The 24,133-nt window shown below is 43.2% G+C and overlaps 3 protein-coding genes across 6 annotated transcripts in view; 2 read left to right on the plus strand and 1 right to left on the minus strand.

Annotated features, from left to right (window-relative positions):
• The window catches only part of hsd20b2 (hydroxysteroid (20-beta) dehydrogenase 2), a 98,358-nt gene that overhangs the window by 14,464 nt on the left and 59,761 nt on the right, over positions 1-24,133 (plus strand). The window lies entirely within an intron of this gene.
• Positions 195-8,853, plus strand: gnb2 (guanine nucleotide binding protein (G protein), beta polypeptide 2). Its single transcript, XM_084028354.1, has 10 exons — positions 195-818; positions 2,585-2,664; positions 2,752-2,790; positions 3,885-3,991; positions 4,568-4,631; positions 4,843-5,005; positions 5,925-5,991; positions 6,068-6,269; positions 6,980-7,196; positions 7,644-8,853. The coding sequence occupies exons 2-10, from the start codon at positions 2,608-2,610 to the stop codon at positions 7,748-7,750; spliced, it is 1,023 nt and encodes a 340-aa protein (XP_083884480.1). The 5' UTR covers positions 195-818; positions 2,585-2,607; the 3' UTR covers positions 7,751-8,853.
• mink1 (misshapen-like kinase 1) overlaps positions 12,489-24,133 on the minus strand; it is a 31,466-nt gene continuing 19,821 nt past the window's right edge. The window contains exons 14-33 of one of the 4 annotated variants that reach the window (XM_084029198.1): positions 23,827-23,865; positions 23,486-23,662; positions 23,215-23,385; positions 22,623-22,889; positions 22,100-22,179; positions 21,893-21,996; positions 21,706-21,797; positions 21,429-21,452; positions 20,791-20,942; positions 20,497-20,614; positions 18,945-19,061; positions 18,576-18,687; positions 18,078-18,227; positions 17,215-17,358; positions 16,656-16,790; positions 16,435-16,535; positions 16,160-16,309; positions 15,928-16,087; positions 15,682-15,821; positions 12,489-15,593 (exon numbers count right to left, since the gene is read on the minus strand). In XM_084029198.1, the coding sequence (XP_083885324.1) occupies positions 15,510-15,593; positions 15,682-15,821; positions 15,928-16,087; positions 16,160-16,309; positions 16,435-16,535; positions 16,656-16,790; positions 17,215-17,358; positions 18,078-18,227; positions 18,576-18,687; positions 18,945-19,061; positions 20,497-20,614; positions 20,791-20,942; positions 21,429-21,452; positions 21,706-21,797; positions 21,893-21,996; positions 22,100-22,179; positions 22,623-22,889; positions 23,215-23,385; positions 23,486-23,662; positions 23,827-23,865 (2,517 nt within the window). In that variant the 3' untranslated portion in view covers positions 12,489-15,509. Of the gene's footprint in view, positions 15,594-15,681; positions 15,822-15,927; positions 16,310-16,434; positions 16,536-16,655; positions 16,791-17,214; positions 17,359-18,077; positions 18,228-18,575; positions 18,688-18,944; positions 19,062-20,496; positions 20,615-20,790; positions 20,943-21,428; positions 21,453-21,705; positions 21,798-21,892; positions 21,997-22,099; positions 22,180-22,622; positions 22,890-23,214; positions 23,386-23,485; positions 23,663-23,826; positions 23,866-24,133 lie in introns of all 4 variants that reach the window. The other 3 variants (XM_084029199.1, XM_084029200.1, XM_084029197.1) reach the window with 3 other exon arrangements.

The raw sequence follows: 24,133 nt of genomic DNA on the forward strand, positions 1-24,133 counted from the left end.
GTTTCTGAATGATGATACTCAGAAAAAAAAAAAAAAAAAAAAAAAAAAAAAACAGGAACCGTGTGGATAAGTGACCGAGAGGCAGGGCCGCCTCTCACGATACTGGGAGAAAACCCACGCAGTCGGTCTTGTATGTGATGGGCTGGTTTCCTTGCAGCCATACGGGTCTTTAATGCCATTATTGTGTGCATGAGGCTGGTTTCACTCAGTAGCTCGCTGCTGGCTCGGAGGCGGCTGTCCTGATGAAGTGTCGGCAGAGGGAGGAGGAAACCAGAGAGAGAGGAAGGAAACGAGGATAGCGTCACGAAAAGCAGAATCGGAGTAAAACGGACCGGATAGTGACGGCTATTTAACGGACGCGCTCGATGCGGCCCGAGGACCCGGTTGAATTGTGATTGTTTACGTCGTGCTGGACAAATATGTTTTTGTTTACCGGTCGGGCGTAAAAAAAAAAGAGGGGGGAAACATTTCGAGGAGGAAACGGCAACACAGCAGCAGCAGCAGATTTCATCTTTCTTTTCTCAGGAGGCTCCACTAAAGCGGTGACATGGAAATGTGTGTAGCCCTCCTCCGCCTGCCTGCTCGCTGAAGGACCTTTTTTTGTGGAAACTAAATAATCGTGACACACAAGGAGCTAAGTGGATCTCGGTTGTTGTTGTGTGTGTTTTTGAATGAGTGAAAAAGACATATAGTTGTTAATCCTCCGCGGGATTTGTCTTCGGGGACGTCGGGAGAAGAAGAAGAAGAAGAAGAAGAAGAAGAAGAAGAAGAAGAAGAAGAAGAAGAAGAAGCAGCAACATCGTCGGGAGAATTAACAGGTAGCCACCCATTATCAAACGCTGTGACAGCAGCTGTAGGCCAGCCTATTGAGCGTAAGATGGCTGGGGCATGATGAAGATGATGATGAGGGTGATGATGATGATGATGATGTGCAGCCTATTCGTGGCATCGTTTTTTCGACTCAAGTCGTTTAGCTACATCCGCATTTTAGGAGCTCAGCATCTGAAACGAGATGTGGCCAAGGCCTCCATCAGCCATCTCCGCTGATCAATATGTGATGCGTTCACGGGCCTGCCTTCTCATTTGAATGCACTGGGAATCGAAACGCTTGCGGACGGTGAAATAATGAGAGAAAAAGAGAAAAAAAAACGATGAAGTGCATCCTGTATTTGTGTGAATCTGGCAGTCTTTCTGCGGCGGAGCTCCACAGGGCCTTTATGGGGCTCCGCTCACATTCACGTTGACTGTCAGACATGCAGCGGCCGAGGGGCTGCACTCTCCTCCGGGCTCAGATGTGGCCATGCCATGTTGGTGTAGCTCCACATCAGAGGGGTGGGGCAAGTCACACTTTGGCATCATGTTCTTTGCATTTCTCTCTCTCTCTCTCTCTCTCTCTCTCTCTCTCTCTCTCTCTCTCTCTCTCTCTCTCTCTCTCTCTCTCTTGCTCTCTCTGATAAATATGTTCAGGCACGGACATGTTTTATTCTAACGTTGTCCTTCCTCCTCCTCATCATGAGGGAGGTAGACTCTTGTCTGGCCATGCATCGGTGCAGGTGGAGTCTGTAGGCTGTGATGTGTGTGTGTGTGTGTGTCCATGGGTATGACTTCATCACAATTCTGCTCGCCCTCTAGTCGATGTTCGCAGGCGACGAGAAAAATGCATCCGAGCATCTGGCTGGACCCATCCAGGCCTGATCTCTGATGCACCCCCCCCCCAGCTTTTCTCCTCATCATTGGCTAAATGAGCAGCTGTGCCAGGAGACCGAGACCCATGATGCACCCCTTTTGGCTTCCATTAGTGCCGTGTGATCCATCTGGTCGCAGGTCCCTCCAGGGAACAGTGACCTACTGTAGCTAATTGCTCTTCCTTTGCAGTATGCAGTGTATGCATGTTTGCTGTGGATTTGAATTGCTGCACGGATGCAAATAGAAGCTCCCTGTTTGGGAAGCGGTTTGAATGTGTAACTGTGCTCCTATCTGGAGCAGGAAATGCTGCTTCCTACTGAAAGCATATTGTGATGCACCGTGTGTGTGTGTGTGACCCCGGTTGGCCCATAGCTAAATGATAATTCTCCTGCCATGTTCATTTTCCAAAACCACAGTGCCTCAGATGACATAAAGATGACTGTGTCCAGCAGAAGCACAAGTTCCAACTTGATTCGCAAGTGCATAGTGTAACAAGTTCCCTCGGCTTAAAAGGGAGTGTTCGCTATCTGCTGCCTGGTCGCGATGCTGGCTGCTCGATAGCAGCTTAGTCATTACAGATTATTCTCCTCAGTTAAACCAGGCATGGTTGCACAGCCATAAACAGATTACAAGGTTTTTTCTCACTGTGGGCTTCAGTAAACCGTAGAGATTAAAATGCTTTCATTTATTTAATTATTTTATTACGAGCAGTATTTTAAGTACATTATTTTAATTAATTGATTCATTTTTGATTAACATTTGTTTGATCATGCAAGCATGCCATTATGCTAACCCCCAATAGGCCTCATTTATATGCATCGACAGTCATTTCTTATCAATTATAAGATGACACTTGGAAATAAGAGTCTGACAGTGGAAGTTTTTCCATGACCAACAGGTGACGGCTCAGACAAATCCAAAATGAGTGAGCTGGAGCAGCTTCGCCAGGAGGCCGAGCAGCTTAGGAACCAGATACGAGTAAGTCAAATGTCCTTATCTTTCAGTTTTCATCTACTGATATATTTAGATGCTGTGTAATGTCTTGATTTTTTCCATGTCCATTAGGATGCCAGGAAAGCATGTGGAGATTCAACCCTGACACAGGTAAGTTCCACTGAATTTCCCAATTGGTAAGATACATAGATATAATATGTCTATACATGTTTAGTGATAACCATCCCTTTGGTGACCATAGCTATGGAAACATAACATCCTGGGAGAAAGCTGACATGTTTTTGCATCCTAGGATTTTTTTTTTTTCACAGTAGTAGCTGCTTGAAATATTTTTTAAATCAAACCTACTGCACAGTTTGGGGAAAATAGATTATTTATTGATGTTTTTGTACCCAGTTTCCCTCACATGATCATCAGCAGCATATATATGGTGGTTTGCCTTTTTTTGGTGATGCTTTTTACATTACTTTCATAAAATCAGAAACTGCTCTTCTGAAAATGTTCAATGACCTCATCAACTCTACTGACACTGGAGCCCTGAATGTCCTCCTGGATCTGAGTGAGCCGTCGCCAACATCCTGCTCTCCAGACTTGAAGGCCTCGCTATCAAACACCCTGCACTCAGCTGGCTCTGATCCTACCTCGCCAACACACCACACTTCATTTCCCTACACAATTCCTCCTCCGTCACATCCACAGTCACACAAGGTGTTCCTCAAGGCTTTGTCCTCGGCCCACTCCTCTTAGTCATCTACATAGTCACTCTCAGTCAGATTATCCTCCATTTCAACGTGGACACTCATTGCAATGGCGATGACACCATGATATACCTCAGCACAGTCCCCCCCAACAACCCACCCCCTCCCACACTGACTCCTGACCGGATGGACAAAATGTTCTCAAACTCAACAGCAACAAAACTGAACTCCTCCTCACCGACTCCAAGTCCACCCTCAGCAAAATGCACCAAAAGGTCAAATCCCCCTAATTGTCTTCCATCTTGATTCTTGCAACTCCTCTACGGCATCAGTGCTAGCTCCATCAACAGACTCCAACTGGTCCAGAACGCATCTGCCAGACTTCTAGCACACACCAAATACTGGCACCACATCACTCCAGTCCCCACCGGATCAACTACAAACTCCTACGGCTTCCCGAGGAACATCCCATCACAAAGTTATCAATAACAAAGGGTGAATTTCATGAGAACTGATTCTGTGATGAACGTCTCCTCGCTCACCTAGATAACTGCTGGTCTGGATCCTGTGGGGCGGATTCAGATGCGGACGAGGCGCACCCTCCGGGGCCACCTGGCCAAGATCTACGCCATGCACTGGGGCACTGACTCAAAGTGAGTCTACGCCGTAGTTTGACATGTTATGTCGTTGACTTCGATTGTGACTGGTGCTGTGCATCAATTATGGCTCCATACGATAGCAACTTTACGTGGGATAAAACCCCAGATAACCCATTATGGAACAAACATCTTTGCCTAATAACACCGTGCTGTGTGATTAGTGCTAATTCGCAAATGTTAGCATGCTAACATGCTAAAATAAGATGAGCATTATACCTGCTTCACATCAGCATGTTAGCATTGCCACTGTGACAGTATGCTAACCTGATAATAAGAGCCAAACGACGCATCCAAACGTGTCCCTTTAAAACATGTTTGGAGCAGTTTTATGTACAGAACTGAATTGTATGTACTCAAATACTCTAACCCTCCAAGTGTGCGTTCTGACATATTTATTTATGTAATGTTCTACCTGTATTACTAGTAGACTAGTCACAGTGGGCGTCCGGTATGTTGGTTTCAAATGAGTCGAAAGTAGTAATTAATTCAGAAAAAGCTTAGCAGAAACTAATGTCTATTGTCCATCGACAGATTAAGTATGAGATTAAGTTTGATGGTTTGTCTCCACAGGCTTCTGGTTAGTGCCTCTCAAGATGGGAAATTGATCATCTGGGACAGCTACACCACTAACAAGGTAAAGTCAGCCGGGTTCTTCTTCTCATCGGCTGGTAAAAAGTCAAAATTGGCCTCCGTGGTCGACTCATGATGGCTTCCATTTCTGTGATTTATTCTCACAATTTCAGTGGCATTAGCAGCGGATTGTCAGTGTTAATGCTAACCTGTTATCTGCATTGGGTTTCCTTCTAGTCCAAAAAGTGAAATGTTGCCTCCGAATACCTTCCTAGATACACGCCATCCCCTTGCGCTCCTCCTGGGTGATGACCTGTGCGTACGCCCCCTCTGGGAACTACGTGGCATGCGGTGGCCTGGACAACATCTGCTCCATCTACTGCTTGAAGACTCGAGAGGGCAACGTCCGGGTCAGCAGGGAGCTGCCCGGCCACACAGGTCGGAGAACGTCGCCTCTCAGCCGCTTCCGCTTTCAGGTTCAGTCAAACTGATGAGGTGTTTCAGGCGAGCGTGCAGCAGTCACCCCCCCTTTTCCTCGTGGGACTGCTCCGCTCCCAAACCCCTAAACAATGAAGATTTCATTTGCATAGTTAATTAATCGCAGGGTAGCGCCTGTCTTAATGAGCTGAGACATCAACTCCGGTCTGCGAGTCTCCGCTTTGTGACAGTGTAGCTACTGTGCTGCTGCATGACATTTGAGAAAAAAAAGAAGAAAAAAAAAAGGGCTGCAACTTAATATCAAGACGTCTCCATTGTGAATCCACAGCAATTAGCTGTATGAGCAGCGGCGAGTGCTTTATAGACTCTTTTGCTCAGGTTTTAGCCTCTCAGGCTAAACAGTCTTACTTTAAGGGCGGATGGGTGCTTTTTTTTTATTGGGCCGAGAAGAACGCCACAGGCACTGCTACTCCTCCGGACATTTTTGGGGTCATATAAATCAATTGACCTGTGAATATTCTCCCCCAAAAAAGCTAGAATTGACCATTAATTTAAAGTGCAGTGCAAATATATTGTTATTATCATGAGGTATCCTGTGTCTGTCACCGTCGACACAATGGATAGCTCAATAACCTCCTCCATCATGAATTGTTATCCGCCAGATCAATATAAATGTATATAAATGCAGGAAATGGCATTGGCATCGCCTCTGCCCGCGTTCTAATGTTTTGCACAATCAGTGTACGGTTACAATAATAATCCTATTTAGTGCCTATTGTATTACAGTGGACACTAATAATGCCACTTTACTATCACCTGATCTCAAATAGTCATCCACATGTGTATATGTGCAGATCTCCATCTTGATGTGCAACTTTCTTCCAGTTCCCCAGCAAACACCTGTGCTGTGTTTCCTCAGGTTACCTGTCATGTTGCCGTTTCATCGACGACAATCAAATCATCACCAGTTCAGGAGACACCACATGGTGAGCCGCAGAGATCATGTAACAAACACGTATTTCCCCTCCGAGTTGTGTCTTAACTCCGTGCTCTCTGCCCCAGTGCACTGTGGGACATCGAGACGAGTCAGCAGACCACGGTTTTCTCGGGCCACAGCGGTGACGTCATGAGTCTGTCCCTGTCACCCGACCTCCGCACCTTTGTGTCAGGAGCCTGCGACGCCTCGGTCAAACTGTGGGACATCAGGGACAGCATGTGCCGGCAGACCTTCACGGGCCACGAGTCGGACATCAACGCCATCTGTGTGAGTGCTCAGGGCCTCGTGATCCCATCAGGATCTGGGATTGCAGTTTAAAGGGGAGCCTATAGTTTGTCTTACTACTACTTAGTACTACTTCTACTAAAACAGTTGCATATTTTCTAAAAGGATAAATAATATAGTGAATATAGGATTTTATCTCTAAATGTGCCTTTGCTAGTAGATAGTAGAACACATTTTGGCTCAACACATGTAATCCCAAAAACTAATGTGAATGTTACAAAAGGACCAGTTCTGGAGGTCTATGAACCGACTGGTTTAAACTGTGGCAGTGCATCCCTCCTGTAACGTCTAATACACAATCAACAGAGCAGCACCAGGATTTGTCTCGGTGACGTCACATGCTGTCTTGTCTCCAGCTTTGGGGGGGATTTAAACGGGGAGCACGCTGGGGGATTAACAAGATTATCAATTAACACCATATCTGAACATCCTGTATGAGTCCGACGGAGTCTGAGTCCGGACTGGCGCCCACACAGGTCACATCTAAACGGTGACTCGGTATTAAAACGTGGTGATCAGATTCAGCAGATAGAGACACCAGCAGCCAATGAAGACCCAGTTTTCTGTCACGTGGGGAACAGGGAACTCCTGCACAGCATCACCTCCTTGTCATGTCTTGTTAAGAGTACCTTGAAAGAGCTGCATCCACACTTCCTGCTCCTCATCCATCTTCCCTCCATGTTCCTCCTCAGTTCTTTCCCAACGGCAGCGCCTTTGCCACAGGCTCGGACGACGCCACCTGCAGGCTGTTTGACCTGCGTGCAGACCAGGAGCTCAGCCTCTACTGCCATGACAACATCATCTGTGGCATCACCTCTGTGGCTTTCTCACGCTCTGGCCGCTTGCTGCTGGCTGGCTACGATGACTTTAACTGTAACATCTGGGATGCCATGAAGGGAGACAGAGCAGGTCAGTGGACCCAAGGATGATCTTCATCGTGAAGTTGTATATAAATAACGCTACGTTATACGATGCACATGTCACTGACTGTGAGACTTGGTTAAACTGGATTTCATGGTATGCACATGAATTGAGATTTATAACCGATTACAATGTAAAACCATCCTGATGTGGGTTTACACAACTTGAATCATTGCCAGTTTAAGTTTACTTACGAGTCATTTTTGGGGGAAAGAGAGCTCCGTGCCAGACCGAATTAATAAATGTTTTTTTTAAAGTACATTCGGTCAAACGGCCCACCCTGTGTTGCAAGTTAAGGCTTTAATAAACACAAGGTCGCTGTGTTCTGTGTGTGTGTGTTGTGTTTTTATTTAAAAGAAAGTTTCAGCACAGTCTGGAGAGCAAAACATTTTAAAGTAACAAGTCTTCTTTTGTTCGTCCCCGTCCCCCCTGCAGGGGTCCTGGCTGGCCATGACAATCGTGTGAGCTGTCTGGGTGTGACGGATGACGGCATGGCGGTGAGCACCGGGTCCTGGGACAGCTTCCTTAAGATCTGGAACTGAGCCACGCACATGAGCCGCAAACACACACACACGCGCACACACACACACACACACACACACACACACACACACACACACACACACACACACACACACACACACACACACACACACACACACACGTACGTCCAACAGACAGACACCGCTCACAGTTTGCACCCTGTATTCACTGTATGTAAGATTCAACAGACAAACTGCAACATTGTACTGTACATAATATATATGACTTAGGTATGAGTTTACACACACACACACACACACACACGCACACACTAGCTGATTTAAGTACAGTACCACACACATAATCTGTAAAATGTAGAAAATGTGACAAAATCCAGTTGATTCTTCAACTGCTCAAATAAAAAAATAAAAAAAACACAAATGCCACTATTACCTGAAGCCTTTTAACACGTCTGACACGCTCATTCACACAACACACACACACGTTTTCCTGAGAGACACTGCTCCTCCAGTTAAAACAGGGGAGAAGATGTTATTGGACAATTCTGTCTTTGTTTACAATGAAGTCCAAACTGCACTTCAGACAAACATTTTCTGTACTCTTTTGTCTCGGTACCACATGTATCTCGGCGATGCTAATGTGAAGGAAGAAAGTTGTGGAAAGAGAATTATTTGAGTCCATTAACACTGAAAAAAAGAAAGAAAAGCCCCAACCCACTGACAGACAGGATGAGCCGATGATCGACAGAGTCCAAGGAAAATATTAACTCTTATTTTCATCTGGCTCTAAACATCATGTAATCACTGTTTTTATAGATATGTTCCCCCACATACAGTAAATCTGCTTTTACGTTTTAGTTTCTATTTTGTTTTTGTTTTTTTACACTTATTTTATTCATGTTCTCCCTGTGTGCCTCAGATACACTTTAAGGATTATTAATAGAGAATATTGATAAAGTTAATTAACAAAAAAAAGAAGAGATCTGAGATTCAAGAGATGGGTGAAGAAATAAAAACATTATAAGACGCATCTTAATTAAGCAGGAGCCAATATTCATACTTTGACTTCGTCAATGTATTATCTGGACGTTACGATGGTATAATTGTACATAATATTAATAAATAGCCTCTCCTGCCAGCTATTGTGGTTTCTTTTCTTTGAAGCACTGTTTCTCTATTTGGAAGGTGATCAATCGATGGAAAATAAGTGTCTTCTGGTGCAGTTCAACTGGTATACGACTTTGAAATGGGTTTGTTGTGCTACCCATTAAACACATACATTGACTTTTAAATGACTAATAGTATACTTTCTAAATGGCCTAGATACATTTCAGCACAAACTCTGGTGTGGTATTCTTATCATTGAAAACGGGGATCCTTCAAGAATGAAATAAAATTTGAAAGAATGAAATTTTGATCAGTGATTTCTTTTTTAAAGCGATCTAAAATATAAATGAGTATAATAAAAACTGTATAACAGAATCAACAAAATACAAAGTGTTAACACCTGTCAGGAGATGGGTAGTTATAGTTAAAACAAAGTAACACAACTGAAGCATCACAATGTTAAAATATCACCTTGAATGCTATGAATCAGTCGTGCTCCATGAATCTACGGTAGGGGAAAAAATCACCTGTACTTAGGTTGCATCAATGTTATCTGTTACTCATTACTCGTTGTTCAGGTGGGGAAGGTTAGCTGTCACACTGAAACGTTTCATACAGGAAGAGGGACTGAAGTGTTTTTACATCCGGCCACCAGGGGGTGCTGCAGCTTACTCCGCATTTCAGGTTCGCTAAAGGATGACGAGGGGTTTATTACAAAATAAAAAATCACGTGTTCGGCAATTAATGAAACCCTTTGATGGCATGTCTGTGAATATTGAACTGTTTTCTGTCCTGCGGACATTTTGGATCTTGAAGTCTTTGACGTCGTGTTTTGTGTCACACAAATCCAGGGACAACAGGTCCAAGCAGATTTGAGCACCATCATGTGGTTTAACAGCGGTATATACATTTGACATATTCACTGCTATATAGTTAAAAGCCCATTACAAACCCACACAGGTCATCTTTATTATCGTCCTGCCTGAAAAGGTGCTTGATTGCCATCTCCTTGTATTGTTGTTGCACATTTATCACTTAGTAGTACAAGGAAGTCCGGTGACCTCGGGTCATTCGCCCGAGCAAAGACCTGATGGAGGTGTGCAGGGCCTCGAAAAGGTATGGAAACAATTATTTGAAGAAAATGAAACTAGACCAATGGGATTAAGGTATTTTATTTTTCAAACAATTCTGTATTAAGACATGAATTCATTCAACACAATCTTTTGAAATTTTAAAGTTTATCAGTCTATGAAATACAATCTGGATTGAACCTCTCACAAGTAACACAGACGCGCGCACACACTAAAACATTGCAAAGATGTTTACCGTTAAAAAAAAAGTCATTGAAAAATGATAATAGATATTGTAGTTCTGTTTTAGAGCTCCCCAAGATTGATCTGCCTCGCTCCCAGCTACAGCTGCTAATCCATTCGTATGTTATTGATTAGAAGTTTAAGCCATGAGAGCCTCATTAGAATATTACCCATCATCCATCCGTTTGAAATTGTAAAGGCAGTTTCTGGGATTTTGTTATAGCGAAAACAAGAACAAGCATCCTAACAGGTGATTGTGTTACAGCGACAGAGAGAAGCAGTTATTCCTCGCAATTAGAAAACAAAGTAAAAGTACAGAACAACTTCTGGAACGAGCGAAACACAAACCAGCCGACATTCAGTCTGCCAAAAGGCCACTGAAGGATCCTGTCCTGGAGGTCACACCCAGATGGACAGCCACAGGGGTTTATTTGTTCAAATGCTCGTATTGCTCGGTAAGAAATGTGGTCTGAGAGAGACGAGCTTCTACACATCCGGCCGATCAACTCAGCGGTGCCTCGTTCTTTGTGACGACAGACTCGATGCGTCTTGGCTGTTCAGAGTCATATTAGATAAAGTCAGCAATCATATCCGTCCACGCTCACGGTCAGACTGACACTAAACGTGAATCGTTGTGAGGTTCATTTCAAAGCTGTTGGCACAAAATAAAAAAAGCACAACTTTACACCTTAAGGCCCTTTTTTAGGGGAATCACAGAGCAGAGCTACTTTTATGTAACAAACACGACCCATTCTTAATAATTCTGCTGCATGAAATTAGACAAGATTAATATTCGGAAGTGATGGCCTCGATTAAATCGATGACATACTGTATTAAGTCAACCAAAAGGACACGTAGATATTCATCTTTTTTGAGCTTGCTGTGCGATAACTTCTCTTGTGGTAAAATAAGGGATTTACATTTACTTGCAATGCAAAAACTGCAGTCGACACAAATCCAGACAATAAAGGCAATTAAATAAAGATGCTATGGTGTCTTGTTTTTACTATTTAACTGTAAATTAAGTAGTTTGATGGGCCTCACTACTCTTGTGCTCCTAGCTGAAGTAGAAATACTTAAGTATTCCAAGTAAATGTTGGATTATACAACATGAGTGTGTGTTAGAAGGAGTGCTCCGCTGATTTTACACATCAAAGTCTGTTTCAGTTTCATTGTCAGTAAGTGCACCGACTGATGTTACCAGGCAACACCTGAGATGCTGCACACAAAATGGCAGAGGAAATGTCTGACCATCGCTGTGTTGAGTGTCTGTAACGCTGGAGTGGTGCCCCAAACATTAAACGTAAAAATTCATAAAAAAAGGATTGAAATCGAAGAATAACATTATTTGTCCATGCATTATTTCCCCCCTGTAAAAATCTGGTGACTACATTACCCACAATGCAACTCGAGTGACGACCGTAGCTCTGAGCCGCGAGTCTCAAGCAGAGATGAGGAGCGGGACACAGAGGTCCGGGAAGCTCACTTCTTTCTAACTGGACGCCTCCAGATCTTTTTCCATCGTCAAATCTGTATCGACGCCGGCTCAGGACACATCACATGAGGTCATTCCTCAGACTTCACACAACTCCCACAAAAGGTTGTTCACATATGCAGTAGAACTTCATGAGACCTGTAAACATACTTTGATGTGTAAAGTCAGTAAAAAAGCTTAAAAATTAAGTTGCCAAGAAATTGTCTTTATTCTGTAATTGTCACTAAATGATCGCTGCAATTTTCACTTAGTAAATGCTGCCGTTTTTTTAGATACAATACCAAAGCCAAGAGCCAATAACCTCAAGTGAAGGGTCATGACGGCCCTCCACGTCACCGCTGCTACGTGATGTTCCCATCACCACCTGAGCATCAACAGCCCGGCGAGCCCACACAGAGATCCATCTGAGTGTGGATCACAGCCAGGTCCACTCTTCAGTCACCAGAAGACACGTTATTTCACGTCTAGAGAGCTCAACAGAAATGCTGCTGCTAGTGACAGTCTACAAACACACAGCTGTCTCACTATAACTACTCAGACCGACTACACACCGACCAGTTTGACTCTACTGACTGTAGAGTGATGAGAAAAAAACAAAAACTCCATCTCTCTGTTATAGCTTTGATATCACTGCCTTAAAATACATTGTGCTTTGATTAATAGAGCAGTACACATTTTCATATAAATACAAATCTGTCTCTTAGATGTACATTCACTTTGATTTCTCAATATAGACTAATTTACATATTTTATAAAATAGGCATTTCAGAATATATCAAGCTACTTTTCCCCCACTACGAGATCACACAATCAACATAATTTAAGAATAAGCTTTTCCTCATCTTTGCTGCAAGAATCTACATTTTCTGAGCAGACATCACACGCAGAGTTGAATTTGATCCGTGAACCAAGTACTAAGTTTTCTCTACAAACAGGTTTCAGACGTATGGCTTTCACTAGACTGGCTTTCACTACAAGTAGATCCTTTACATGTTACACTGGATTCATTGGACACGTGTTGACTTCATCGTTATTGCAACTTTCTGAATGGATTATCTGTCTGATGATTATTTTCAGTTATTGTACCTGGTGCCAAAAAAAAAAAAGCATTTCAAGTCCATCTATGGGATATTCAGGATTTGACTTAAGTGCACTTAAGTGGCACAGGGCATACAACATATTCTAATTGTGCCTCTACTTTCAAGTAAGAGACAAGTATGTGTAAGTGTGTGCGTGTGTGTGGGGGCTCCTAACCCGTCCTTAAACCTCTCGCCTTCCCAACTCCAAGGCACTGCTTTAACTGTAAACATGGCAGATTGATGAAGTAAATTAGGGTTTGACCATCAAAAGCACTCCAGAGCACCTGGTGGACTGGAATTGTGACATTTGAAATCAAAGTCATGGCACATAACAGATATTCAAGGATAAAAACACATTCGCAAAAAGGGGAAAGCAACTTTGATACAGTACTATACTCTATTTCAATGGCTTACATGCACACCGAGCATCTGCTCCAAATATATCTGTAAATGTGTATTTACTCAAGTGAAAGTGCTTTCCATGCACATTTTGTTTTATAATCTCACCACAAAACTCACAATCCATTTATATAATCTTTGATTAAACACCCTCCGCTCTGACCATATACTGCTTTCTTAGATTTTTTTTCTGCCTGCATGAAAAAAAATTATATTCTGAGCGACTTTTAGCAGACTTTCCCACTGATCACTAAGCCAAGATTCCTTTCATAATAACTAAAAGCTTTTTTTTTTGTTGCACCAAAACTGAGTTATTCTCAAATTAACATGTCAGCTTGTACTTATAAGCAGGTGAACTAACTGTAAAATGTAGACACTTTCCCAACAACTCCATGCTGAGAAGAAGCCGATGAGAGTGAAGATAAAACATCTTGAATGTAAAATGTCCACCTGTTGATACCAGAGTGCTGTAGAAGCACAGTGGTGTTGTAACACCAGGTCACATGAATCACTGAACAAAAAGCTTGATTCATGCGTTGGCCGACCCACATCTACTTCCTCATCCCGCTGCCTCATACTTCTACCGCACTGCCTGGTGTACGAGAGCACACCCTTTCTGTTCTCATGCAGCCGCCTGAACAACACAGTTAACGCCCAGCAAAACAGATCTATGCACCACAAACACACAGTCACATGAACATCTACAGGAAATCCTAAGCAGCTATTTAAGCACGAGAACATAATATTAGTAACAGTTACAGAAAGGAATATGGGCTAGTGATCTGTAGGAAGAGTTTCTACTCAAATCTTCATAGTCGCCATTTATGCAATATTTGCTCTAGATTCATACCGCTGTTGCAGAATATGCTGTGAACTTTGGCAGAATGTATAGATAGAAAATATATTAAGTCTCATGTTTTCCCGCCGTCTTCTCCAAAGTGCCTGATGAGGTGGAGCCCTCTGTGGGATTGCAGAGTCACCCCTGCATTAAATCTTTCCACTGGCCTATGACGAATAACTCAACTGTACCACACTAAGCTGTTCTCTGCAAACACGTCTAAACAAAAGAAAGATACACGCAAACTAAATAGTCTGAGAACTGAAATATAATACAGTAGAGTAGATCACTGTGGTAGGAGGTGAAAGGACCACGGAAATGATCTCCCTTAATCACTATAATGTCTTTTCACGTTTCTCCAACATCCTCCTTAACTAACAACCCCCCTTAACTCCCCAACACTACCAGCCAAACCCCCCTTCAAACAAAGACTCCACAGATTAGCATATATTGCAATATAATGGCAATATAATTACAGTTAAATTAAGAATACCAGTAGGCTAATATCAATACAGAATCACTACATATAAATAACAATTTTTTGTATTTTCTATGAAAACAAAATGTTTAGATACAAGCCCGAAGAGTCAAATAATGAACGGCTTCACCTAAACCATAGAAAAAAGGCAAAGCAGGAGATTTCACATTACTGATTCTGAGTACGGCACATTTATGCGACTCCTGATTGGTTTCATGATTTCTTCATTTTTAAACTGAAATCTATTTTGCTTCAGACGCATTCAAGGCTTACTTGCTGTGATTAAAATCATTCGCCAGTCAGGCCAGAAAAAGTGAGTGAAAGCCAGACTTCAGGTTACTCTCCACTATACATAACTAAAAATACTTCAACAAGCTACTTTGTCCTGACTTTAATATCCCTTTGTAATATATATATATATATATTTTTTTTTACTAAATCCTTCCTTTAAACCACCCTGAAATTGTGGGAGCCCCAAAACATTGGGGACCCACGAGCCACAGCAGATGGGCGATCCAGCATCATGTTATTTGATGACCAACACACTGACTGGAGGATATATAAGAGGCCTGCAAGGATTCAGATATACGTGTAAGGTGCTACCTATTTACAGCTTCAACATACAGTATTGGTAAATAATGCCTTCTTCAGAGCGTACTGTATAACCATCGAGGAATGTTTTCTTAACATACTTCACAATTAACTAAATAGTTAGGACAGAACACGGGCCCACCAAGTAAAGTAAAGACAGGAATATTTACAGTACAATAGATGCTTTTAACATTTGGAGCTCATTAGTGAGTTTTCATGATGATTCCAGGGGCAATGTGATCAGGGGGGCCTCTGCAGGAAGTGTGTTGAGGAGTGTACATGTAGGCTGGAATGGACTGAAAGACTGTGTGTGTGTGTGTGTGTGTGTGTGTGTGTGTGTGTGTGTGTGTGTGTGTGTGTGTGTGTGTGTGTGTGTGTGTGTGTGTGTGTGAGTGAGCTGGAGAGTAAGGGGGGAGAGTTGTTTGTGATTGTGAGGATTTTGGATGCGCTTCCTTCCCGAACCCTGCTGGGCTCCACACACTGACCAGAGCAGCTCCTTCACCAGTTCATGATGCAATTTCTGTTCAGTGTCATGAAGTACACCTGGCTGCTGCCTCCAGATCGCACCGATGCAAAGAACACCTGAGGACCAGCAGAGACATAAGCATGGCTTTACATCCAGTGGCAGGTCGTGGCCTCCTACACTTAAAGGTGTTTGCATGTCTCTTACCTTGTCGTTTCTCTCACAAAGGAACTTCAGCCTCTGAGCTCTTTTGTGCATGAAGACACCGTCCAGGTGGCCAGTCTCCACAGAACGGATCTCAATGGCCTTTTCTCCCCATCCCATGATCTGATTTGAGCAGATGTGAGCTGCGAGGCAAAATGTAGCATTAGTACAAAGCAAGCTAGCTGATTAGTCAGTACAGATGCATCCACTTTGATGTTCATATGGATGTTTTTGGGATTTGACTCGCACCAACAGATGTGGGCATCTCGCCCCACTGCAGCACCACGTCTTTAATGATGCGCCCATAGGTGTTCACGTAGACGCCCTCGTCTTCGTAGCATAGCAGCATCTCCATGCCGTCCGAGCTGGGCAGGAACACGATTGCATGCGGCGTCACGTGGCTCTGGATCTGTTGGAGATGAAAACAAAGGGATGACTTCATCTTCCACAAACACGGCTGTCTGACAGCTGTGCAACTTACATGAACGGGGATATAAATGTCATAGTTGTTTCCGGAGTCCACGTCGATGGCATGGAAGCCAGCGCAGGAACCGTAAATGACCTTCAACCTCTGACCCTCCTCCACTGTCAGGTCGACCAGGACAGGCCTGTGTGGCAGGTCTGCAAAAGACTGGTGAGAAGCAGCGGAGGGGGTTTGGGAGCAGAAAGTGAGTGTGAGTAGATCATCGACTCGAATGCTCTTCTGGTTGACTGACCTCACTGATCCGCTCGTACTGTAGGAAAGGAGATACTTACCTTGAAGGCCATGAATTTGTGATAAGGTTTGGGAGCCCAAGCATACACCTCCACCGCATTCTTCAAAGCAATCACCAGGAACTTTATCCTCTCATATTTCACTAGATAGAACAACCACAAGGCCATCTGACATCAGATCCTTTTAATCAATAATTCATGTGCCAAATGCATTCATGAGAATTTTGCTGGAGTAGGATAAACAGCCGTCATCTGGCACTCACCAACTTTGTAGTGCACACAGCCTTCCATCTCCCCCACAGTGGTCCAGCCCTGCTTCTTCTCCACCTCAGGGTCATTGTGGAGGATCTTGTTCCTCAGCCAGGCCAGGTAGTAGACACGCACCTTGTTTTTCTTGCCTAATGGACAGGGTGGCAGGTTAGGTACTAAAGAGACTAATCAGAATTAGGTTTAAATATTGATGGATCTTATGAAGATTTGCAGACGATACACAGAATCTATATCTAGTTAAAAAACTAGATCTCGTCTGTCTTTGGTTCTCATAATATTATCATATCTAACCTAAAAGGATGTTTCATAGACTGCAGTTACTGGAAAACATTTCTAAACTGTGCAAACACAGCATTTTTCTGTATATTATTATTAACATTACTAATGATTCATTCTCAAAGTATTATGAGTAAATATCTGATAAAAGCATCTGTAAACATCAACAGCTTTCCTGTGAAGCACAATTTGTTATCCATCTGTTGCATCCCATTAAAGACAGTCAAGTAGGGACAGCTTTAACCAGCCGTAGTGATGGTGAGCAGCAGTAATGACCTGATATGGTGATGAGCAGGTTGAGGCCCTCTAGGACGTCCATCTGTTGGAACCTGCGGGAGTTGATGAGCGGGTAAACTTTGCCTTGACCACTGCGGTCCAGCAGCTTCAACCCATTCTCCGTGCCCACCAACAGGTTCACACCTGGGGAAACACACATGCACAAAACAGCAGCTATTTCATTTGACATAAAATGATAGTACCTGTAACGTAGATTATTATTATTCTCCCAACAGCCAGCAGATACAATTGTTTCGTCAATATACCTGTGTTAACTCTTTGAAGTCTTTTATGCTTTCATTTTCCATCATCATTTCCACATCATAACCTGCAGGTTATGCATAACCTACTGTACCGTTAAGATTTAACGGGACTTTGAACGTCATATTGCTGACGCATCATAATAATATAAATACACTGCTAAGTGCAATTTAGGGACATTTCAAGTGTATGCATTAGTCACAGGTTGACATTTATTTATATTTTCATTGCCATGTTGTTTTCGGTTCAGCACCTGCTTTGGAAATGAGTGACTAAAGATGGTGCTTATGGAAAACAGCTTGAGAGAAGAGGCTGGAAGAACAGGAATCAATTTGATTGTAATTATTGTCACACTATGCTTTGTTAGTTTTGGTCAGATTTTTGACCTGACAAATGAGTTCTTTGTCGGGATGTTGAGCCAGAGATAAGAAGGGTTGAAATAACATGCGGTACCAATAATCTAACTGAATTTCTTTGTTTTCAACCCCAGTCTGGGCACTTTAAAGATAAACATATTTTGAGTAGTGAGTTGGTTTAAGGGCTTTACTGTTGTTTGGTGTTCATCTCTTGCATTTACACTCAAATATTGAAGCTGTTCTCACCCCAGAGAGCAGCACACAGGATCTCAGAGTTGAACCTCTTCTTGTACTTGCGGATCTCAGGTGTGTCATTGGGGGGGCGGGTGTTGGTAGGGTTAACATTCACCATGGATCCTTTCCTCACCTCCATCTTCAGCTGCTCAAACCTGGAACCTAAACAGGGAGGCCACAATGGATTGAGGAAGGAAAACACAAACCAGTGCAACATGGTAGAAGGTTTGGAACTAGACACAAATCTCCCAGTCCTCCTCTTAATTAGGAAATTAAACTAGTACATTACCAAATGTTTAAAGAATAATGTTACAATGTAATGGAAATATTCTCACATCATGAAAAAAAATATCATTTAATTCCCAATTTTTCTTTATTTTACAACAAACAATGTTGAAGGAGAAGGTAGTGAATACTTTGCAATCAGCCGTTGCTTCCTTGCTTGATGTTAAAAAAACAAAGTCCAGGCTGATGTCCTTCAAGATGAAGTCTGAGAAGCTTCTGACTTACCACCGACAGATATGTTGTCCCCTGTAACTCCTGGTGACTGGTACATGCCAAGATCCACAAAGGTGGTGAAAGAGGACTTGCCAGATGCTTTCACCAGACCTCTGGACTGATACTAGTGGAGCAGAAAGGGTTGTACAGTGTTGTTTATGTTAACATCAAGTCTGGGGAAATTGCATTATGTGCTCACAGTATGTGGCATTAAAACAGCAGTTTTCAGACCTTTATTTTTGACGATATATCCACTAAGATTGTCATGAAATGTAATGTGTTACGGGTGGATGTCATGGTTGGAAAGATGGCAGCTAGGGAACACATACAAAATAAACTAGGAATTTAGGACTGATATATTTAGCAACAGTAAAGACTTACATCATAGACAGAGTCCTTCCCAGGGGAGGAGTGAGTGGCTGAATCAGTGGGGGAGTGAGAGGGCTGCACCACATCTGGCAGGTTAGTGTAACCATTATGGCTCCGCTTCTCTGGGGTCTTTCAGGTAACACACACACACACACACACACACACACACACACACACACATTAGATATCACACACACACAACACACAACACACACACACACACACACACACACACACACACACACACACACACACACACACACACACACACACACACACACACACACACACACACACACACACACACACACACACACACACACACACACACACACGTATTAGATATCACACACACACGTATTAGATATCACCAATGACAGATTTGGATCTAGGCTAATCTGCTGCACCAATTACTGTGATATGACCCATATGATTGGCACACCACAGTTCCTACAAGAAGTTCAGTTCTGACCAGACTTCCTTTACAGATGCCAAATACAAGATTTAGAGCGTATCTATCGCCTCTGCACCGTTCTGAAAATGGCCCCGCCTTAGCCAGCGGCTCTGCTAACAGCTCACACTGGAGACTGAGCTCTACACCTCTGCGTTGACGGCTGAGACCATCTCACAATACTGCGGGAAGGTGCTGGATCTCTGAATGAAAGCTGCTTATGGCACGCTTCACACTGCTGAGGTCTGCCTGCTCTCTGTGCCTGTCTGTCAGGCCTGGAGTCGTGTGTGCACTGTCCACACGAGGAATATAAACACACACACACGCTGCTGTAATGACACGAGTGCTGGCTGCATACGCCCCTCTGCTCACGGTAGTCCCACGGGGACGTAAATGTAGGGCTGCCACTGTTCCAAGAGGATGCAGCTACATTCACTGATGCTCCTTTGAAGACTTGCTTTAATAAAATGCCCGGCAATATTATAAATCCACACACATATTTGATGCTTATTTCATATTCAAATGCATAATAACACACAAAACTACTCAATTTACAAATTCAACTCACAATGAGCAACATGCCAAGATGTATGCAGTCTGAATCATATTGCTCTCTCTCCTCTCCTCTCTTTGTTGGCCCATAAAACATGTTTTGAAAGTTTTTAATTGACAAACATAGTAACTAATACTCTGTCTGTCTATGTGTTTAACAGACATACGTTCTCATGGTTAACTTTGGTCTGATCCTGTGAGCTTTGCAGCAGCGTTTCTTTCTTCACACTGAAGCTGTGGCTACATAACTTTATGGTCTACTGGTAGCACACTTACCACTGTATTGTATCTGTGCTTCCTCCAGGATCAATTTACTCCTGAATGCTTTTTGAAGATTTTTTTGCTATCAAACTTCATTAAGGTGCACGGCAAATGGATGCAGGTACTTTTTCTTCATTTGGTCAGTTACGTTTGTGAATATAATTAAACATAATAAAACAGAACAACAAAATGGACCAAGTGCCTGTCTCACAGTTTTGTAATATTCTTTGACATGTATTGCGTTGATTTTCATTGAGTCAAAATACATTTCCAGCATCATTATGTGCACAGATGACTCACCCTCTGTACCAGCATGGTCTGATCCCCATAGCCTCCAGCCTGCTCTCCCTCTCCCACCTCGCCTTCGTCTTCGTGAACCACCATGGTGTTAACTGAATCAGTGTCAGCGTCCCTGTGACTGAAATCAATAGAGGAATAGAAATCAAATATGACATAAGACCCCAGGCTTGATAGTGGAAAAGAGAATTGAACGATTTCATTCAAAGTCTTGAATATTTACCAGGAAGAAAACGTAACAAATAAAAACAATGATTTCTTTCCTGAATCGTTAGTATTAGTAGGTGTTCGTGTTACCGATCTGTGGGGCTTTCTTCCTCCTCGGCTCCCTCGCCGCTCTCACTCTCCTCACTGCTCTCGCTGCTCTCCGAAGAAGAGGAGTAATCATTGGCCTTGACTGGGGGCCTTGGCTGCTCCTCAGCACGCTCCTTGGCAAAGAGGCCATGGTCCTGCACACACATACACCACCATGTACTTTAAGAATGCATAAAAAAATATGGTGAACACGATCTCAGCTATCAAAGAAAGCAAACAACACAACAGTGATATATGCAATGCTAATATTAAAGACAGTCCAAACACAACGGAAGGGCTCGCCAGGAGGATGGGCTCAGAAACAGTCCCAATTTAAGTCCAGACTCAGAACTCCCAATTCTCTCAGAATTCAGAGCGTACCACCTGGTGATATTTTGGGAATATTTTGAGGCATGGTTACAAGGCCTGCGTTGAGTGTAGGATGTTAACATAGTAACAGAAAAAAAGTGCCAACACATTAAAAAAAAAGCCTGTACGTAAAGATTGGAATTTCATTCACATGATTCATCCCATAAACAAAAACAGCGTAGAGCATGCAATTCATTCTAGAAAAACATGTAGATGCAAACTCATGCATGAACACAGCAGTGCATAACACACAAAGACAGAAGGATACTAACCTCCCCTATAGCTCTCTTGTAACTCTGCACAATTAAGGTAAAGTCAACAAACGGGGATCGAGAAGAGGAGAAACATGAAGGGACACAGCAGAAGTGTGGAGCATATAAACGAAAGGTAGTGTGAGGAGAAAACCTTGAGTTATTACACTATACGTCCGTTTAAAAAAAACTATATTATGTGTTGCATGCATACCTACATTAATGTTAACACTAGTTTTATAAGGAGGGGATACTTGAAAGACAGCCAATACAATGTCTGTTGGAAAGAACCACTTACAGCAGGGCGACCGGGGCGGGAGGAGGTGCGAGACTCCCCTGGCTTATGACGGCTATCATGGGAGAGGACGGGCGAATCCATTTTGGAGGAACCTGCGAATAATGATGTTGTAGAGTGTAGTTACAATTCTGAAATCAGACCAACTGCAAAGTGTGCAGAGAAATAGCACTGGGGAGACGGGACTCACTGAGGATGCGATGCCTCTCTAGAGAGCCGGTCTGGGGCAGATTGGCTATGATGCTCATACTGTCTCCTCTCTCCCAGCGATCATTGCGGCTGAGATCTGGATTGCTGCCGTGAGGATAAAAATCAGTTATCTGAAGTCTATCTACCAGCATTTAGCAGGCACTAATTTAAGGAAAGATCTGATCAATCATTTGGCTGTCCTCAGTACCTGGCTCTTACTGGATGCCTTATACTAGAGGTCAGGTTGGTGTTGAGAGCTGTGGCAATAGATGCTGTCCTTTGTGGAATCTGAGGACAGAAACATTATTGTTGTAGATGTTTTGTTGAGTTTTAAACCCCAATACCCCCAAATAAACAGCAATTCCCTAAAAAGGTTGTTTTGTCTTCAAGCAGCCTTTGATGCACAAAAAATACACTGAAGATTTGAATTGCTTTAACCACCTTTAAAAGTTATTGACAAATGTAAGCAAAAGGGTAGAATTTTAGTCACCACTAAAGGCAGGTCAAAGACAGATCAATGGAAAAACGGTTTGATCCACCTGCTTTTTCCAACAGGTCCAACAGGCTTTTTATATTTCTTAAAATTGAGACCTTTTAAAGTCAGTTTACTACCTATAGTTCAGCTAACACAATATTTGTGTGTTGATATGAGATTCTGGTTAAAATAAACTGGGGTTATGTTTTGGGTTTGTACACCTACTGCTGAGTCAAAATCAGTCACAAGATCTCACCTTGGGTGGGAGTTCCACATCTGGCAGGCGGATCCAGGGGCCGCGATCCTCTCCGATTTGGTGTGCCTGTGGTGCCGGGATTTCAGAAGTGGGGTCTGAGTTTTGGCGCACCAGCTCTCTAGAGTGGATGGGGCGGGGTAAGGGGGTAAGGGAGGGATCCTGGGTGGGGAATGCGGACATGGTCTTAGTGGGCTGGTCACAGAGGGACTGAGAACGAGGGACAGGAGCAGCATAAGGCTTCAGTGGGACCAAGTGAGCCATCTGGAACTGCAGAGGACAGGAGGAGCAGCAGCAGCACACCAGGAGGGAGGAGCAGCAGAGTGGAAGGAAGATAGTTGGAGAAGCAGACCGAGGTGGAGAAGAATGAAGGTTGTGTTTGTATTTCAAGGAGATATTGTATGTAGGGACAAAGTGATCACAGATGTGTGGAGAGGGAAAGGAGGGTAAAGAAGAAAAGAAGTCATAAATTAAGTAGCCTAGATGAGGTGTAAAGGGTAAAGCAGCTAACAAATTAGGGGCAGGAAGGTATAAGCAGTTTGTATCATGTGTTGTTTTTCTAGAAAGTGTATTTTAAACACTTGCAAGCACCCACCTTTCCCTGCCCCCCTTGGGGTTCAACAGGCCTCTGCATTGGTGGGGTCTGAGCAGACTGGACCACTCCTGATTGGCTGATTGAGTCAGAGCGCGACTGGATGGCAGTGTCCGAAACAGTGGTGCAGATTTTGGGTGAGCCCTGTCTGTTGAGCTTACTTCGCTCCTCCACCTGAAATAAGGACAGTGAAAGAAGCGTGCATTTTTCCGGTCAGTGTTTGGTAGTTTGACTGTGGTGTGTAAGCTGCTTCACATGTAGATAACAATGCTACCTCGCGGGCCCAGGTGGGTTTGTTGTTGGGCTCCAGGTTTTTGTTATAGTGGTAGAGCTGGGGCTTCTTTTCTTGCTGCTGTTGTTGCAGAGACACAAGGTAGGCATGCTCCTGCTGCAGCTGCCTCTGCAATCGCTCTGACTGACGCTGTTCCTCCAGCTGCTTGCGCTTATACTCCTGAACAAAAAAAAAAAAAAAAAAAACTGCAGTCAAGCCGTTGCTTGCCTCAGACTGAACAGGTTTGCATTATCCCACATCAAAAGAATATTGATTGTATCGTCAACAAAACCTTTTTGTGCTGTATATTAACAGACAGTGTAAAAGTGACTCAGCTGACTTACTGTATTTTCATTGTGACTTGTAGGCACAGGTCTCCAAGCCTTTTGGTGGCCACCACATTTAAAAGGATATAAGCACATTGCTTCTTATAACAGCAGATTAGATTTCCATTCTCAATGAAATGTCTTGCATACATTAACATTTGATAAACAATCATAGGTACACAATATAAAAATGGACTTTCTACTAAAGCTAAATGCTTGTTGTGTTTGTTATGTTTAACTGCTTTTTCCATTACAACTCTCAATGAGCAAAGCAAAGCAGTCGATTTACGATCTTCATTCTGACGCTCAGGTATGGCCCACATGT

Source organism: Eutrigla gurnardus, assembly GCF_963514095.1.
Source record: "Eutrigla gurnardus genome assembly, chromosome: 15".
Classification (NCBI taxonomy): domain Eukaryota; kingdom Metazoa; phylum Chordata; class Actinopteri; order Perciformes; family Triglidae; genus Eutrigla; species Eutrigla gurnardus.

Bases quoted from the DNA above. Each gene is read 5' to 3' on its own strand.
- gnb2 (XM_084028354.1), top strand. From the start codon at position 2,608: ATGAGTGAGCTGGAGCAGCTTCGCCAGGAGGCCGAGCAGCTTAGGAAC. The intron at 6,270-6,979 runs GTGAGTGCTCAG...GTTCCTCCTCAG, and splicing joins CGGACATCAACGCCATCTGT to TTCTTTCCCAACGGCAGCGC. The intron at 7,197-7,643 runs GTCAGTGGACCC...TCCCCCCTGCAG, and splicing joins CATGAAGGGAGACAGAGCAG to GGGTCCTGGCTGGCCATGAC.